The sequence below is a fragment of the Alligator sinensis genome, unplaced genomic scaffold (assembly GCF_000455745.1).
Source record: "Alligator sinensis unplaced genomic scaffold, ASM45574v1 scaffold278_1, whole genome shotgun sequence".
Lineage (NCBI taxonomy): Eukaryota > Metazoa > Chordata > Crocodylia > Alligatoridae > Alligator > Alligator sinensis.
In genome coordinates, this window is record NW_005841952.1 from 256,944 (window position 1) to 274,423 (window position 17,480).

The window sequence follows — 17,480 nt, forward strand, 5'->3', positions numbered from 1 at the left end:
CCACCTGCTTGGTCAACCAGCCTTGCATTGCAACCACAGCCCCCATTCTGCTCCAGTCTTTAAGCATCCTGGGGGCTAGATGGTCGTGGGGTCTAAGTGCTGCCCCACCTTCCTGGCTTATTGTGCACCCAGGCCCTCTGCGAAGCACCCCATATCACGGGAGACATCAACACCCCTGCTAAAGCAGATGTCTTCAGCTGGTGTCCACGGTGCCCTCGGTACCACCCGGGCATACACATGACATCAGAAAGCAAACCTGGGTCTTTTTTTAAAATCCTTTATTTATAAAAAAGTACATTTCTTTCCACAGCTGAGCCACTATTCATTTTTTTTTATACAAGTAAAAGGAGAGTGAAGCAACACCCCCCACAAATCTGAACCTTGAGGATGCCCCCCCACCCTGAACCAACCAAAATGCTTACAAAGGATGGGAAACAAAACCCGAAAAACAAACTGAAAAAGAAAAGGAATTCCTCAAAGCAAAGTCAGTCCAGTTACAGCATCAGTGTCTCTCTCTTTCTCTCTCCCTCTCTCTTTTTTGCTGTTTTTTTCTTTTTTTTTTTTTTACAAAAGCATTTAACGACACAGGTTACAAAAAAAAAAAAAAATGCAGGGTGGGTTGTTTCAATTTTTTGATTCCACAACGATCATGAACAGCAAGGAAATAAAAAAGAAAGTCACTCAAGTTGGAGGGGAAATGGGAAAAAGAAAGGCAGGCAGGAAAGTCCGTTCTCAACTGCGGAGCTGAGATGACTGGCTGAGGGCCAGACTCCCTGCGGTCGGTCGGTACGGTGACGCGGGGCATGCCACGTCGGGCTTCAGGATGGATTCAACACCATCGGGAGGGCTTGATCTTGCAGCCTTGCAATTCATCACTGTGCAGGCAGCCAGCATGCCTCCCCCACCATTGGCCCCCGTTTTTGGAGTTGCTCCTGGACCTTGAGCTGGCCTTTCTGCACAGGGGTGAATTAAGCCAAGTACTGCTGACCTCAATGGGGTTTGTTCCAGGGCTGCAAAGTCAGACCCTTCATGGGATATATCTAACCATGGTGGCCCCGCATCCTCCTCCATCCCTCAGCCCGGCCTGGCTCGGGGATTCCCTGCCTCTCTCAGGGGAGCTTTGCTGGGAATCGTGCTCATTGCTCAAGCTCCCCATGGATCCGCGTTGGACTTGGGGAAACACTCACAGACTGGGGAGGGCTAAAGTGCTATCGTAAGCCACGCTGAAGAAAGAGCAGGCATCGGCGCACACAGTGCTGGCAATGCCCCCGGCCCCGTGCCATAGCAGCCTGGGGCTGGAGAAAGCCTGTGCTTCCACAGCCTTTCTCCATTGCTCCCAACAGTGCCTGCGGGCCGATCCAGCCGGGGTGGCAGTGCATTTCTCTACAAGCCAAGTGTGCCCTATTGCTTGGGCTGGAGATGCGCTAGGCAGCGCCCCAGCCAGCTCTTGCTACAACACCTACTCTTGGGGGGGAACTCAGGACTCTGAGAACATCTACTGCACCGAATGGAGCCTGGTTAAGGATCTGCTGCTGGCATGCAATGCGCCTGCCTACTTCTGCACTCATTAGGCTGTGGGGAGACACGCAGGGACCCCCCTCTGCCTTCCTGGCTTCCAGGTAGAGCGTGTGTGTGATGAGTACATGCTCCCCCCCAATGCTGTCCCCTTCTCTAACCGTGGGCAGGCCCCTTCCCTGGCTCTATTCCCAAGCCACCAGGCAATGGCTGCCTTGTTTTTCTCCTCTCTGTCATCCGTTCAGCTCTGGCGGCTGGGCTGGTTGGCTTGCTGCTTTTGCAAACCTTCAGGTTTCTCTCCCCTCCTCCCCTCAGCTGAACAAAAATGATTTGCAAAAAGGAGTGGGAAAAAATAATCTGATTAGCTCAGGGGAAACAGCAGCGTCAGGATGAACTGTGAGAGCTAACTACGATGGGAAGGCAGCTGGGACATCCTCACATGGACAATGCAAGAGTCTCAAGGCAGAGGCTTGCACTCAGTGCAGATCACTGTGCATGGGGCAGGGGAAATGACTTAGATTTTACCATCCTTCTCCCCATGGCATGTATCCTGATGGGCTGAAAGGACCCTGCTGCTCGGTGATCAAGGTTTCTCTTTAGCATGGGGATTCCTGTCTATGCATGGCCATGTCCCCTGGCTGGACTCCCTGTGCCCCGTGCCAGCAGCAAGCGCCTGGGGAGGTGGTGTCCTGGGATCCCCTCCCAGATCAGCCTGACAGGCCAGGCCCTGGGGAAGGACCTTCCACCGTCCCTACAGAACCAGGCCTGGCTGAGCTCATGAGGCTGAAACATAGCCCACCCCATGAGTAGGAGCCAGGTGCCCAAATCCCAGAGGCACTTTGCAAAGCAAGGGGCAGTGCTCCCAGTGCAAAGCTAGAGGTCAAGAGCTACATCCCCCACCAGCCCCAGGGCACAACAGCCCGTGTCAGCTTCTCGTGGATCGTTGTGGTCTGGCCCCCACCTGCATGAGGCTGGATGTGCTTACCCCAGGCAGGGGTTTTGTCTCATGTAGTAGCAGCTCTCAGATAAATTGCCAATGGATCATTTTTCACGAGGCTCCTTCTGCCTTGCTACAGGGAATCAGTGGGCCATGCTAACGAGGGTCCCCCAAGAGCTGCACTGCTAATTAACTGGCTCCAGAAAGAGCAGCGGGACTGTGGATGTCTCAAGCCGGGGGCTTTACTGGGTGGGCCCAGCAACCAAGGACCTGTGCAGGAGTGGTGTCCTTCCTTCCCTTTTGGTTTTTGCGTGCTCAGGAAAATGCATTGGTGAGGAGGGCAGGGGAGCCATGGAGCCCTGACCCAGAGGAGATGGCAGCTCTGAGCACCCATGGGTGCAGCGTATCACCTGCCAACTAACCCCCACCATATATCTGCCCCTCCAGAGCCACTGGTCTGTCCGTGAATAAGCTCGCCTGTGCTGCCTTTGCTTCCCACCCTCCCCTGGATCTAGCTGGTCCTACCTAGCAGGCTTCCTAGCACTCAGAAACAGTAGCATCATGGCTGTAAACTGAGCTCTCATCTGCAGGACAAGGGTCTAACCCTAACGGACCTTGGGTAACCGGGATAGCTGCTTAGGAGGGGACTGGAGAGGGAAATGGGAGCACTGGGGCACAGTGTCGTAGCCCCTGGGGAGTCTAATGCAGCCTGTTGCTGAGATGGGCTGCATTAGACCCTCCCCGGACGAGCGATTCCCCATCCCTAAGCACAACAGGCCGAGCTGGAGGGGGCCTCGGTGGCCTCAAGAGTTGCTGATCTGCAGCACCCCACATAACGGGCACCTTGTCAGGGGGGGTGTGGGGGTTTCCATTTCCTTTTGTCAGGCAGTTGCTCAGTAGTACAGGAAGGAAAAGGAAATGAGACCCCATGACCCATACCCTGAGGTCTGTGGGTCTTCCTGGATGGAAACAAGGGCAGTCTTTGGCCTCGTGGTGTGTTACAATGGCCCAGAGGCCACATTCGGCCACCAGCCATGGACGGACATGCTCAGGGTTAGAGGCAGGGTCTCCTATGAGAACCTCTCCTCCTGAGGTATTGGGGATGTCCTGATCCCAGCAGGTATGGAAACATGCTGAGAAGAGCCTTCCTCGTGGCACTTGGCCATCCCACTGGGAGCAGGAGAGCCAGGGGCACTCTTTTCAGTCTACCCACAGCAAGAAGAGAGGACTAGCAGATGGCTCTGCTCAGCTTTGATTTGATCTGCCTCGGGCCCTTGCGGGAGGAGCTGGGTGCCACGGTCCCAAGGACCAGGATGTGGAGCCTGGCTGATGCTAGAGGGTCACCTTCTCCCGGTGCTCAGTGATCCCCGTGGCCTGGAGTGGTGCGGGAGGAGAGGATCCCCCGCTCCCTGTAACACGCCTTGGGAAGCGGACATCTTTTCACACAACACATTCATTTATACATTTAATAAAATGGGGGGAAGAAAAGCCCCGGTGAAGCTTGTCTTGGTGAAAGGCCAGTGTCAGACTGACAGCCCTGGGGCCTGGGGTCCTATTTATCCACAGTTAGCAGCACTCTGCGCTACCCCGTCACACCCCGGCTGCCGGGAGGTGAGCCCAGCGCAGAAGCTCACGCAGCCCCTGCCTGTCTGCTGAGACCGGCCCACGAAAGGGCCGACCCAAGCAGATCCAGGCACGGCCTTGAGAGCAGGGGTGGTGACTGATGGAGACGTGGATGGCAGCGCCGTGTCCCACCGAAGGGAAGGGAGAAAAGGGGTGATGGCAGAGCCCTTGCAGCGTGCAGACCACAGCCCCGATCCAATGCCTGCCGAAGTCCACCCTGAGACTCCCGGTGCATACGAAGGCACTTGGATCACGGCCTGGGGGCTCCGTGACGCCAGGCCGGAGGGCAGGGGCACGGGGTGCTGGAGACCCCACACGTGGAAGCCAGGAGAGCAAACCTCTCGCTGGCTGGTACAAACCCCCTGCACCATTTGAAAAGACTGCAAAAAAACCAAATAATAATACACGAGATAAAAACATTGCACGCGCCTGGGCTGCCCGTCCTTTGTTTTGCTTCTAACCACTAAAACAAATGGAAAAATACAATGATACAATCATAGGAGAACGGCAGCTCCATTTCCCCACATCGCTATCAGCTCATGCACCTGGGGTGGTGATAGGGAGGGGGGAGTTTGGCTTTTTTAATTTCCTTCGATTAGGACCGATGGACGTATTACGCATTCCCAGCTGCGTATGGATCTTCTCAGGTGTGTTGTGGGCAATGGAAATGCCACCAAAAACCAAACAGAAATGGCCCCCAAACCCCCTCTAAAGGAACCAAATGAAAATATCAACGTCAACCTCTCGAGTGGCATCTCGGTCTTCGCTGCTTTGTGCTTTTGCCCTCCGGCACGCTTGGCTCTCCCGTGACTTCCTTCCCCCCCACAAGTAAGAAGACAACGTACAAACAAATCCAGTGTTTCGGGGAAGGGGGCGTGGAAGCGAGAGGCCACGTTTCAGGGCCCAGTGGGGCTCAAGGGACACTTGAGAGACACTTGAAGGACACAAACGGGGGATAATATACAAGGTTGCCCAGTAGTAGTTTAAAGCAAAGAGTAACACCTAAGCCACTGATCAATACAAACACCACAGAAAGGGGACAAAAGGCCTTGAAGAAAGTAAAACAAAAAAAACAACAAAAAACAAAAAATCCAAAAAAACAAAAAACCCCCCAAAACAAAAAAAACCAGGACCCCCTCCCCAAAATGATCAATTAAGCAAAGCGACCAGCCCCCCCCTCATCCCTTCCCGATGCCTCCGAGTTAGTGGCAGGTGCTCAAGTCTCTGCGGAGGTCCCTCGGGCCGGGCGGCGGCGTTGGTGTGCGCGCGGGCGTGCGTGCCAGGTGTGTTCCCGCGCCCCTCGGCCCGGTACGGGGGTCGGGAGGCGCGCGCGGCAGGGCCCCGCTGGGGTGAGGGGAGCGTGCGTGCGGGCGTGCATGTGTGTGTGTGTGCACGCGTGGGGTCAAGGAGAGGGTGGGGGGCGAGCTACACGTACCACTCTTTTTTGGAAATAAAAGATCCGTCGTTCTGGGAGACCATGTTCTCGGCCATGTCCAGCTGCTCGGGGTCGTACTGGAAGCCGAGTGTCCTTTCGTCGTAGGGCTCCGTGCGCGGCTCGCCCTCGTCCACCGTGAAGTACGGCCGCTTGGAGTCGTCCTCGTACTTGTTGGCGCCGCCCGCCTTGCGCTCGCCACCGCCGGCATCCTCGTCCTCGTCGTCGTAGCTGCTCCCGCCCAGCGGCCCCGGTTTCTTCTCGTCGTCCGAGTCGTCGGGGTACTGCAGGTTCTGCGCCATGGGCGGGTGGTGCTGCGGGATGCCGGCCTTGCTGTAGCCATTGCCGTACACGTGCTTCTTGGTGCTGTAGTCGCCCTTGAAGGTGTGACGCCGGCGCCGGAGCAACACAAAGAGCACCACGGCCACCGCCAGGACCAGGGAGACGCCGCCCACCACGCCCCCAATCACAGCCGTGGGCAGGCTGGGTTGGGCCACGGATTTGCGGTCATTGCTCGGAGGCGGGGTGGAGGGGAATTCTGGGTAGGAAAAGAGATGGAAGGGGGAACAGTGTCAGTCCGCGTGGAAACGCGCCCTCGGTCCGAGCCGGCCCTGAAGCGGGGGGTGGGGTGGGGGGAGATGAGGATAAGGAACAGGGAAGGGAAAAACAAGGGTGGGGAAGGCGCCTACCGACAGCGGGGGACGCGCTCGGGCTCTCCGTGCCGTCGTGGCCACGTGCCGGGTCTGGCACTCCACGTCATGCCACCGCCAGCCAGCAGCATGCAGGAGCCCAGCCACGCCGGACACCACGGTCTCCCGCCGTTGCCACAGAGGCCCCGATCCCCTCCCACCCCGACTCTGCCTGCTTCCGTCTTTTGATTGCCTGCAGCCCCCGAATGATTGTTGGGGTGCAGCCACGATGGGGAGATGAGCTCTGGAAATGCCAGCCAGAGGAGTTGGCATTGCAGTGGTACTGAGCCGTGGTGGCGCGCACCTCCTCCACAACCCCATGGGCCAGCTGCTGACCCTCCCTCCTCCCTGCCCTCTCCCCCAGGCCAGCCCCTGTCCAGCTGAGGTACAGAGGGAGACGAAGAAGCCCCCACCGTGCATGTGCCCTCCGATGACACCTCTCCTTCTTGACCCCGCGCACTGCTCACATGTGCCCTGAAGCATCGGGATACGAGCTCCGGTCGCAGGAAGCCGGCTGGCGCAGCGGCATGGCAGATGCTAATCCTGCCCTGCAGAAGGCCTGACCTACTTAGAAGGAAACTCTACACCGAGCCCTTCTCCCTTTTTCACCGCGTTCGTGGTTTCCATTTCCCATTACCATAGACCAGACGTTGGAGCACCCTGAGCTATGGGCCCCTGGGCGCCGTGACAGCCTCTGGCTCTGCTCAGAGCATTGCTGGTTGGATCACGGGGCCAGTGTCCCAGCAAAGCTCACCTGGTTTGAGGACCAGCTTCCCAAACCTCTCCCAGGCAGCGGCTGGGAACATGGAGCAGGCCTTAGCAGAGGCCATGGGATGGAGAGGTGGGACAGCCTTCAGCACTGAAGGGGTTAATGCCCACCCAGTCCTGCCACGAGCTGCCCCTATTTTTGATGAAGCTGGGGGTGCTGGGTCCTGAGTGCTCATGGGAAGAGAGAAGCCCAAAAGGGCCCTCCAGCAATGGCTCTGCCCTGGTGAACCTGAGTCTGCTTTGGCCCCGGGCTCAAGGCTGCCGGAGGGAGTAAAGCTCATGCAAAGGGAGCAGGGAGCCTTGGCCTGTCTCCATCCCCTTTGCTCCAGAGAGCTCACATCTGAGGCAGGAATTAGGAGTTAATCCCTGACCGAACATCCCACACTGCCTCTTCGCCCCCTTCTTCCCCCTTCCCGGAGATGGGGAAACTGAGGCACGCAGCAGGTCGTGGGCTTTGACCTCTCCTTCTTTTCTCCCAAATGTCCCTGCAAAGGGCGATGGAGGCCAGGACAGCAGGCAGACAGACGGGCGGGCAGGACACCAGACATGTGTCCTAGCACAAGGGCAGGGGGTGGCTCGATGTCCTCACATGGAGCCATTCCCACTGACCCCAGGGCAAAGGATCATGCTGCCCTGAGACCCCAGGCTGGAGTAGGGCCTGGGCTGTGGTGGTGCCTGCTGTGCCCAGACCCCTGATCTGCACTCTCCTCCCTCCAAGAGGCTCTGCTCGGCCACTGACTTGCAACCCCCCCGGGCTGCTGCCCTTTCAAGACTCCCGCCTGCCTGGGGTCAGGATACACGCACTCATCACAGGAGAAGCTACGGTGCTCCAAAATAAATCCTCTCTGGATGGCAGCCTTGGTGCTCGAGGGGAAAATAGGATTGAACAGGAAGGAGAGATGGTGCACTTTGCACTGTCTGTGCTGCCATCCCTCCCCTGCCTCCCCCAGGCTGAGCTAGAGCGGGTGAAAGCGGGGACAGAGGGAGAAAGCCATGGGTTATGGAAGGAGGCAGCCCGGGGACATGGCCAGCAGCCTGGGAAGCCACGAATGAAGCCATCCCCCACACTGCCACGGGATGGCGGTACAGACCAGTGCTGGCCTCCAGAGCTGTATGGGGCACAGCCCGCATGGCTGCATCTTCGCAGCAGCTTTGTCCCCTTCTCCTGGCACCTGCACCCCGGGGAGCCCCCTCCTCCTCCTCCAGGAGCTCAGGGCTGGGGACACCCCAGGGCCAGGCGCCCACACCACCAAGGGACGGTCACTGGGCGCCATGCCCAACCATGCATTTAGGACTGCAAGGAGACAGGAGCTTTGCTTCCAGCTCCCTGAGCTCCTTCTTTCCACCGCTAGTGTCCCTCTGCCAGCTGCCCACTTCCCCAGCCAGGAGCCTGCTCCTCGGGCCTGGAGCCCGCTCTGCCAAGGCAGATGAGAAGCGTGGAGACGGCCGCACTTTGCTCCGCTATCCAGCGTGGCATGCAAGCGATTCCCTGTGCCTTCGCTCCCCACCTGGGCTGGGCATCTGTTCGTTATCAGCATTCACCTGCAATCTTCCCTCACCAGGGACTGGGGCTCACACAATGGGCGTTCCCAGGGCAGGCCTGGAGCAGCTGGGAGATGGATGCTGGCAGCTCCTTAGCCCATCCCCAATCAATTAATTACTTGCAAGGGGCCGGATCCTTGCAGGGTGTATCCTGGCTATCCCCAGCTCTCTCTCTCTGCCGGGGAAGGGAGCAGCATTGATTCCAAGCCAGGAGCCTGTCTGGGGCAGCCCAGCCGGCGCTGCCATGTGCTCGTGGGGGTCTCGAGCCCGCTCCCTTCCAGTCCGTGCCCGCGCCAGCCCTGGAAATGAAGTGACAGAGGCAGAGCTGAACACGCTGGGCCCCACGTGAAAAATCCATTAGGAAGAGTCTGGAGAGATGCAGAGCCCCTGTGAAAGGGGGAGCGGGGAGCTCTGCCCCCTTCCCCAGCCCCACAGAAACAGGGAGCGCTGTGTGCCTAGGAATTAGCGCTGCAACACTATCCCCCGGCTCCCGCCCCCACCGCGCTGCCAGCTGTTGCATTCAGCCGGGCTCCCTGTCCTGGTGCCAGCAGCCAGGCCTCTGCAGCAGCAGCTGGAGCGCAGAGAGGGGGTCGCTCTGGGTTTTGCCTGGGCACGGTGCCAAGCCCCCTGCTCCCCCCAAAGGGAAGGACAATGGGGCTGCTGCCGGTTTGGGGGAGCTCACTTCTCCCACTCCCAGACCAAAGCCCCACCATGGCTTCCCCACTCCTAAGTCACCTGGGAAGTGCAAGGGACTGGGTGGAAATGGGGAGGTCTCCATGGATGTCCTGGGCTGTGACAGTGCTGCCCAGTGCCAGGAGACCAGCTCAACACCTAACCCCATTTGGGTCCCATTCCCATGTTCTCCTTTTCAGCCCCTTAGGGCTCCTGTCCCCGAGCTGCTCCCTGAAAGCACAAGGCTGAGGCTGCTTGCAAATGGGCAGTTCCTCCCAACATCACCTGGGGCGGCTGCAGCAACCCAGGACCTGGATGGACCTTAGCTCTGATCCCTGCCCGGCAGGTCTGATTGGAGCCGGCTGAGCTGCCGCATCTCTGGGGTGGTTTTAATTAGTCCAGGCATCCAGCAAGAACAACGACTCTCCTGAACCTCCCCCTCCCGCTGGCCCCTGCTCAGCCAACGCAGAGACCATTGTGATTGAAATGATATCAGCTGCCAGAAACAAACCCGCCTCAACACGCTGGGCCGTAAAGTTAGGAGGAATCACTTAGCGTTTCAAACAAACCCAGGACTTTGACCAGCTTTGTTCCTCCAACAGGGTCGTGCATGGTGTGTGTGCAGGTACACGGGCTGTACACATAGCCAAATGATCGATATGCATACTGCTCGCACAAAGGCTTTGCTAAAGCATGACCCAGAGTGGACGGACCAGCAAACCTGACTGATGCGTGAACTCCTCACACACAACGTTTGGGCACATGGGCACTCCTGCCAGACGATGGGAGGGGGAGATGGTGTAGGACAGTCCAGGACCGGGATGATGAGACTAGAACAGGAACCCCCAGGTCTGGATGTGAGACAATCCCATGGTACAGGATAGTTAGAGACATTCAAGATACAGATGAAATGCAATATGTAACTTGTTTTGATCACTGTATTAAAGGAGGGTTGGAAAGCATGGGAACTTTGTAGGGGAGCCTGTGGAGTGTTGTGCCAACTACTTGTCACTGGTACAAATGACTGAACTCTTCATCTGATGCACTTGTCAGGCCAAAAAGTATTAGGGTTGTGCTTGCAGACGATAACCCTGCCCTAATCTTTGTCACTGAACCGAGCCTACGGTTATTCTTTAAGACAAGACTGGTGTTGGCTGTGACTTTTGCCGGTGCTGAAGTTCCTGAGACTTCAACACTAGCAGCACATCGGTAGCAGCTGATGAGGATGACAGTGATAACACCCGACATCCTCCATCATGAGGCTGAGCATGGCGGGTTTCCTGGTTTTCCTGGGCAGCAAAGCGCTGCTGGGAGGAGGACCTGCCGTGGGGTGGGCTTGAGGTCAGAGTGCGGCTGAGGGGCTGATGGAGAGATTTCTGCTGCCCTCCCCCAGGGGCATAAAACCCAGGTCTCGTGTGATTTGCTTTTGGGGCCAGACTCGTGTGTCCCACTGATTTCCACATCGCCCTGAAATCCTGGACATCTGGAGCTGAGACTTGGTCTCAACCGCAGCCAATCTTCGGTCCTCAAGGTCAGCACAGATGCCCCTCCAAACACAAAGGGCTTTGAGCCCAGCCCAGCCCATGCCCACTTTGAAACCCACCTTTGGGCTGCTGGACACGACCCTCACGGCGCTGGAAAGAGAGAGGGAGCCAGTTGCTCCCTGGAAACCTCGGGGCATAAATCAGCATCAATGCAGCCGTGCTCCTTTCCCCCATCGGTGGACCGGGCCCCGCATTTCCCACCGTCCGGTGGGATTCCCGCTCCCTTTGTGCCGGCGCATGGGGGAAGGGGAACCGCTGGAAACGAATCCAGAAGCCGAGCAGCTGCCGCTGGCGCGTCACAATGTGACGGCTTTCCGGACAGATGCCAAACGTGTCTTAGGTCTTAATCTCTCTGTCAGGTCATCTACTGCCTGTCAATCAAATACCACCCCCCACCCCACCGGCCCTGCCTCGGGGGGGGTGGGGAGATGCAGCAAAAAGGACTGCAAACCATTGCATGGGCCCTCCTGGCCTGGCCCCTCTCCCCTAAATCAGCCCCCAGGGATTGCCTGGACAGGAGGCTTGGTTTGGGATGCACCTGCAACAACAGCCTGTGAGCTTCTTAGCTGCAGTTCAGCGCTTCCCGGAAAGGACTTTCTCTGCTGCTCTGAGTTGTGCAGAGGGCTTGGGATCAGCCTGAGCACGGCTTACAAGAGCCCCACAGGCTGTGCGCAGTGACCTTGCCTGGATGAGATCACAGCCGGTGAGTAAATAACTCCCGGGCTGCAGAGCAAACAAGGGACCACAGCCTGTCCTCTGCCTCTCCCTCCACTCCTCTGCCTGCCCCTGCCAGCTCCAGGAGCCCAGGGCAGAGCAGGGCACATATCTGCATGCAAAGCAACACGGACTGGGGGGGCACTTCAGGGCTGGCCGGAAGCAGAGATGTGCCCGGGGTCGGGAAGCACGGTGCGAGTCCGCTGGGCATGGAGCAATAGGATGGGGCAAGGAGAGAGGAGGACAATCCTGCCCTTCCGGTGGCCACGAATGCATGGCATTTCCAGCCCGTACCACGCTCTGCAGGGCACTGCCTAGGAAGTTTGATCAGACTCCCCCAAAGCAGCCAGAGCTTTGGCCCCCTCATGCTTAGGAGACAGCCTGGGCAGAGCCCTACAATTGTTGGGGCCGCGGGTACTGGGCACAACAGGAATTAGGGTTCCGGTGCCGCAGACCAAAATTGGTGGGTGTTTGAATCCAAGCACTGCCCTAAGGGCCTGGCTGAGAGGAGAAGTGGGGCAGTGGGGAAGCCACTAAAACTGTCTGTCTGTCCATCTGTGTAGCCAGCCTCCCCTCCCTCCTGCCGCTCCTCATTGCAGCCTCTAAACCCTTTCCACCTCGCAAGCATCCATGTAGCGTCCTGGCTGCTCCTGCCTGATGTGCTGAGGCCGACCCATCCAGTCCCCGAGGCAGATTAAAGCACATCTAACAAACCCCGGCTGCTTGGGCACCCGAGGCAAGAATTCCCTCCTGACCATTTGGCCCTGCAGCATGAGGTTGGCTCCTAGCCGAGAGCAAGCGGCAGGAGCGGGGCTTGGATTCCTCCATGTCCCCCCTTCCCAGGCTGCCTCCCGCCATGTAGAGCCAACAGCCTTGCAGTAAGTGCTCCCTTCCTGGGGTCCCGCGGGCACTGGGGGCTCCCATGTGGGCAGTGGGCAAGGGAAGGAGTCTCTGGGGAGACTGCGGGGCAATCCCTGGGGTCAGCAGGGAGAGGGGGTGGCCCCCAAGCTCTCTGTGCCAATTATCTCTGGCACTGCTAGTCTCTGTTAGCTTTGATTAAGCTTGCCTGGGGCTTGGGGGCTAGCAGAGAGCACAGTTTAAGGATGCTTTTCTCCTTGTGCCAGCTCTGATTGAATATGGGCACACACACACAGGGTCTCCAGTCCCTTCCTGCCCCCCCAGGTCTATACACAAAGCCACCCCCTTCCTGCAGTAACACTACTCCAGCCCTGCTGGGAGCAGAGGCTGCGGCTGCTACGCATGTCCACACACCCACATGTCCCAAGATAACATGCAGCCCATCATGCCCTGTATGGGGAGGCTGAGCTCACCTTTCAGACCAGGAACCAGCACATGAGAATGCCATCCCTAATGCCGACTGCTTCCCATAGCAGCACACGTGCTGTGTGCCCCGTGTTCTGGCAACACGTTTGCCCCTGTGTGTTGTATAGCATGTGCATGTTGAAAGGGTGGTGGTTGATGCATGAACCGGGGCGTATGGGGTCAGCGCGGGCTCACATATATGTATGTATGAGCGTGCATGCGAAAGGAGCTGCGTGCGTGCCCCGCATGTGCATGGGATGATCGGATGGGCTCAGGCAGGGCTATGCAGCGATGCATGAAGGCAAGGGGGGGGGACACGTGCTGGTACACAACTGGGCCTTTGTGCCCAGCCAGCGCACGCACCGGGGCACGCATGCCTGACTGAGCCCACTCCCCTGCGGGGCCACCCGTCCCCCCTGGCACGCACGCTGACACGCCGCAACACGTGCTAGAACAACAGGCCCTTATTATTTCACACAAGTAGGCATGATAAATAGGTACATGTTGCACGACATGGATTTGCCGAGACGGACACGTGTCCTGAAAGGCAGCGGAAGGGATGACGTGAACAGATTGCGGGAATAAAGTCTGAAATTTCCCCGGATCCATCTTGTTAATGTTCCAGAACTCAGCGAGCGGCTTGCAGCCTTTCCCCGGGGGGAAAAAATCACCAGCTCCACAAAAAGGAGGCTACACTAAGCACGCACAGGGCCCTGCACGGGCCAACGGGAGCAGTGAGGAGAGCCTGCAAGGGATGTGGAGCAGGGGTGGGGGGCACGCATGCTTCTCCCCGCATGGGGCTCCTCTCCCAGGCTCTCAAGGCTGGCTGCTCACTAGACTGAGCTCCATTTATTGCATGCAGCTCTTGAAAGAGGTTTCGTGGTCCACTGACAATCCCTAAATTGCCTGCAAACCCCAAACAAATGTACCTGTAATAGCTGAGCGAGGCGGGCTGAGCCCTCTCCAGCGCGGGCCTAATCGGCCCTTCGGGAGAGCAGGATAAACATATTCAGATCCCATGAATTATTGAAGCGGTTTTACTTTGTGCATTCCTGGCCTCACGAGTCAGCTGCTAATCCCCTCCGAAGTGGTGCTCCCCCCCCGCCCCATCACTCCCTGCCTCCATGTGCTCTCATCCCACCCCACAGCCAGCCGCCCCCGAAACTAGTGCCATTCCTCTTTCCAGGGCCCGGGGCCTGATCTCGGCCAGGGAGGTGTGAATCTGGAGTCAGGGTAGGGAAGGGAATCCAGACGTGTGCTGCTGAGATCAGGGCTGGAGCCAGCTCCATCTCCAGCATCGTCCTTCCCTCCCTATTATCCCCGCACCCTCCAAAGGGCTCTGGGAGCTGCTGCTGTCTCGTCCCGCCGTGCTAATTGTCAGGTAAGCTGCAGCTCTTAAAACCTGCTCGTGATGCTCCTGTTTCTGCTGCTCTCTGCTCCTTGTTCCCCCCCTCCCATACTCCATGCACCGTTCCCTTGAGGCAGCTGGCTCCTGGGACTACAGACTCATCCATCTGGGCATCCCTGGAGGGGCCCCCAGCGGGGCTCAATGGGAGATGGGTGTGAACGTCCCCTGAGTTCAACCACCCCACAAAGCCAGAGGCACCAGGAAGATCACAGCGGGCTTTGCCAATGCTGCTGCTGCTTTGTGCAAGGGAGCAAATTGACCCTCAAGAGTAGGCATGCTCACTCCGCCTGGTATCTCAGCCCGGCTTTCTCTGGCCCCAAGCAATAGGGAGCCCCACACCCCCTCTCCCTGTCACCTGGAGGCTCAACCTTGTCATCTCCCGTGGCCCCAAACCACACCTGAGGGTCCTGCAGGCTACCTGCTGCCAGGGGCTGGGGACCACCAGCCACCCAGTACACCCTCCTGGCTCCCATGATGAGGCACTAGCTGTGGCACGGGGACTTTTCATTTCCTGATCCCTGGTTCAGGTTTGCCCCAGGTCGCCGGCTATTGCCTCCTGCTGATTCCCCGGTGCTATGCGGAATATGTGAGTGGGTCTCAGCCCAGTTTCTATGAGATGGCTGCCCACATTGCCCGCAGCATTGTGGGCAGCTTCTGTACAGAGGCCAGTGACTGGACCGGCCTGGGTCAGGACTGCCCCCGGGCTTGGCCAGGGCTGAGTCTGCTGCAGACTCAGAGGTTCAGTCTTTTGGCTTCCTTTACCAGTAAAACGCCCCCGAAAGGAAAGGATACACCAGTAGAAGGACAGCACCAACCCCCAGATAGACAGCATCACTGCAGCAGTTGCCACAGTACTAAAGGAAGAGCACTCAGCATCTGCACGGCATGCTTCGTGCCCATCCCTCCAAGCCCTTGACAAAGGCAAGCAAGAGTCCTTACCCCTGCACTTGAGCTGGGGCAGAGGGATGTCAAAGCCAGCGCTCTCCTGATGTCAGGTGCTTGGTTGGAGTCACCCAGGGGCTAATTTTCAGCACTGCCGAGCACGCAGCGGCCAGGGGAGAGTCAGAGCCGTAGGGGCTCAGCTCCTCTGAGACCCAGGCCTCAGCTGGCTCTGCTGCTCCCCAAAGAGCGAAGCAGCTGGGAGCCTGGGCCTGCTTTGGAGAACGCTGGCCCCAGCGGGCTGGCCACAGCGAGGGGTGGCGGGGCTAGCACAGCTCTGTGGTCCCCTGGCACCCAGCCCTGGGCTCAGTGGCTGCAACTGGCAATGTGCCGACAAGTGACCAAGGTCACCCTGCGCCCGCTCCAGGAAGGGGACCTGGGTGTGCTGAGGCTGCAAAGTCCTTTGTCTAGACCTGCCAGTGCAGGGAGTCCTGTCCCACCTCCCCAGTCACACTCTCCAAGGCCAGGAAACTTCCCCCATCAGCCATGCACCTCATTAACCCTGTCCTCATACATAATAACATGGCAGCGCTTGGGCTCTCTGTCGTGCTTACAGAAAGGAGAAGGCGCACTTGTTCCCCAGCCCACTTGGCTGCAGGCTTGTGAGCTCCAGGGTCCCTTCTCACCCAGGGTCAGTGACTGGTCACAAGCCCCCGTGGCTCCCTGCCAGGGAACAGGCTGCAAAGGGGCCTTCTGAGACTGCAGCCACTGTCTCCACTCAGCTGGGGGCTGCCACTGCTAAGCTCTGCTATCTAGGCATTTGCACCCTGCTTGGCACCACAGTAGCTAGGTGGGCTTCTCTTCAGGGTGCTGGGGGCACGTGGCTTCTTCACAGATGGAGGCACAACACTGGCAATGTTAGTCATGGTGTTTGGTCACTTCCTTCCAATAGAAGACACATCCCAGCACAGCCACAGAGTGCAGGCACTGCATCCCCCGGCGCCCAGGGCCACATCCCGCTGCAGCCCTCGGTGCGCACACCGCCATGTCCCGCTGCAGCCCCTGGTGCACCCGCCGCCACGTCCCACTGCAGCCCCCGGTGCACACGCCGCTACATCCTGCTGCAGCCCCCGGTGCACACGCCGCTACATCCTGCTGCAGCCCCCGGTGCACACGCCGCTACATCCTGCTGCAGCCCCCGGTGCACACGCCGCTACATCCTGCTGCAGCCCCCGGTGCACACGCCGCTACATCCTGCTGCAGCCCCCGGTGCACACGCCGCTACATCCTGCTGCAGCCCCCGGTGCACACGCCGCTACATCCTGCTGCAGCCCCCGGTGCACACGCCGCTACATCCTGCTGCAGCCCCCGGTGCACACGCCGCTACATCCTGCTGCAGCCCCCGGTGCACACGCCGCTACATCCTGCTGCAGCCCCCGGTGCACACGCCGCTACATCCTGCTGCAGCCCCCGGTGCACACGCCGCTACATCCTGCTGCAGCCCCCGGTGCACACGCCGCTACATCCTGCTGCAGCCCCCGGTGCACACGCCGCTACATCCTGCTGCAGCCCCCGGTGCACACGCCGCTACATCCTGCTGCAGCCCCCGGTGCACACGCCGCCACGTCCCGCTGCAGCCCCAAGAGCACACCGCCATGTCCCGCTGCAGCCCCCAGCGCACACCACCATGTCCCACTGCAGCCCCCAGTGCACACACCGCCACGTCCCGCTGCAGCCCCCAGCACACACCACCACGTCCCACTGCAGCCCCCAGTGCACACACCGCCACGTCCCGCTGCAGCCCCCAGCACACACCACCACGTCCCACTGCAGCCCCCAGTGCACACACCGCCACGTCCCGCTGCAGCCCCCAGCACACACCACCACGTCCCACTGCAGCCCCCAGTGCACACACCGCCACGTCCCGCTGCAGCCCCCGTGCACACCACCATGTTCTGCTGCAGACACCGAGACTCCAGAGTGAGCAGACGGGCCCTCAGCTACCAGCTCATCGCTGTGCAAAATCACTTCCCCTCCTCCATAAGCCTATCATGCAAGAGGGTCCTTCTTTTCTCAGCCATGAGACCATCATGAGCCATGAGTCCTTCTTTTCTCAGCTGTGATGTCCTTTCCCCTCCCTGCCATTAACACAAACACACAAGATCACATCTTCCTTTTGGAAGTTGCCCATCACCTCTCAATGTCTTCTTCACTGCCTGCTATTCAACCGCAAACGTAATGCTTCACTTCCCCACTTCGATGTTCATAGATTTCATAGATTTCATAGACATTAGGGCTGGAAGGGACCTCGGAAGATCATCGAGTCCAGCCCCCTGCCCAAAGGGCAGGAAGTCAGCTGGGGTCATAGGATCCCAGCAAGATAAGCATCCAGTTTCATCTTGAAGGTGTTCAATGAAGGCGCTTGAACCACCTC

The 17,480-nt window shown here is 58.8% G+C and overlaps 1 protein-coding gene across 1 annotated transcript in view; it reads right to left on the reverse strand.

Annotated features, from left to right (window-relative positions):
• Positions 1–274: 274 nt before the first annotated feature.
• Positions 275–17,480, reverse strand: part of NECTIN1 (nectin cell adhesion molecule 1) — a 22,661-nt gene continuing 5,455 nt past the window's right edge. The window contains exon 6 of the mRNA XM_006020408.3: positions 275–6,045. Coding sequence (XP_006020470.1) covers positions 5,501–6,045 — 545 coding nt within the window. The 3' untranslated portion in view covers positions 275–5,500. The remainder of the gene's footprint in view (positions 6,046–17,480) is intronic.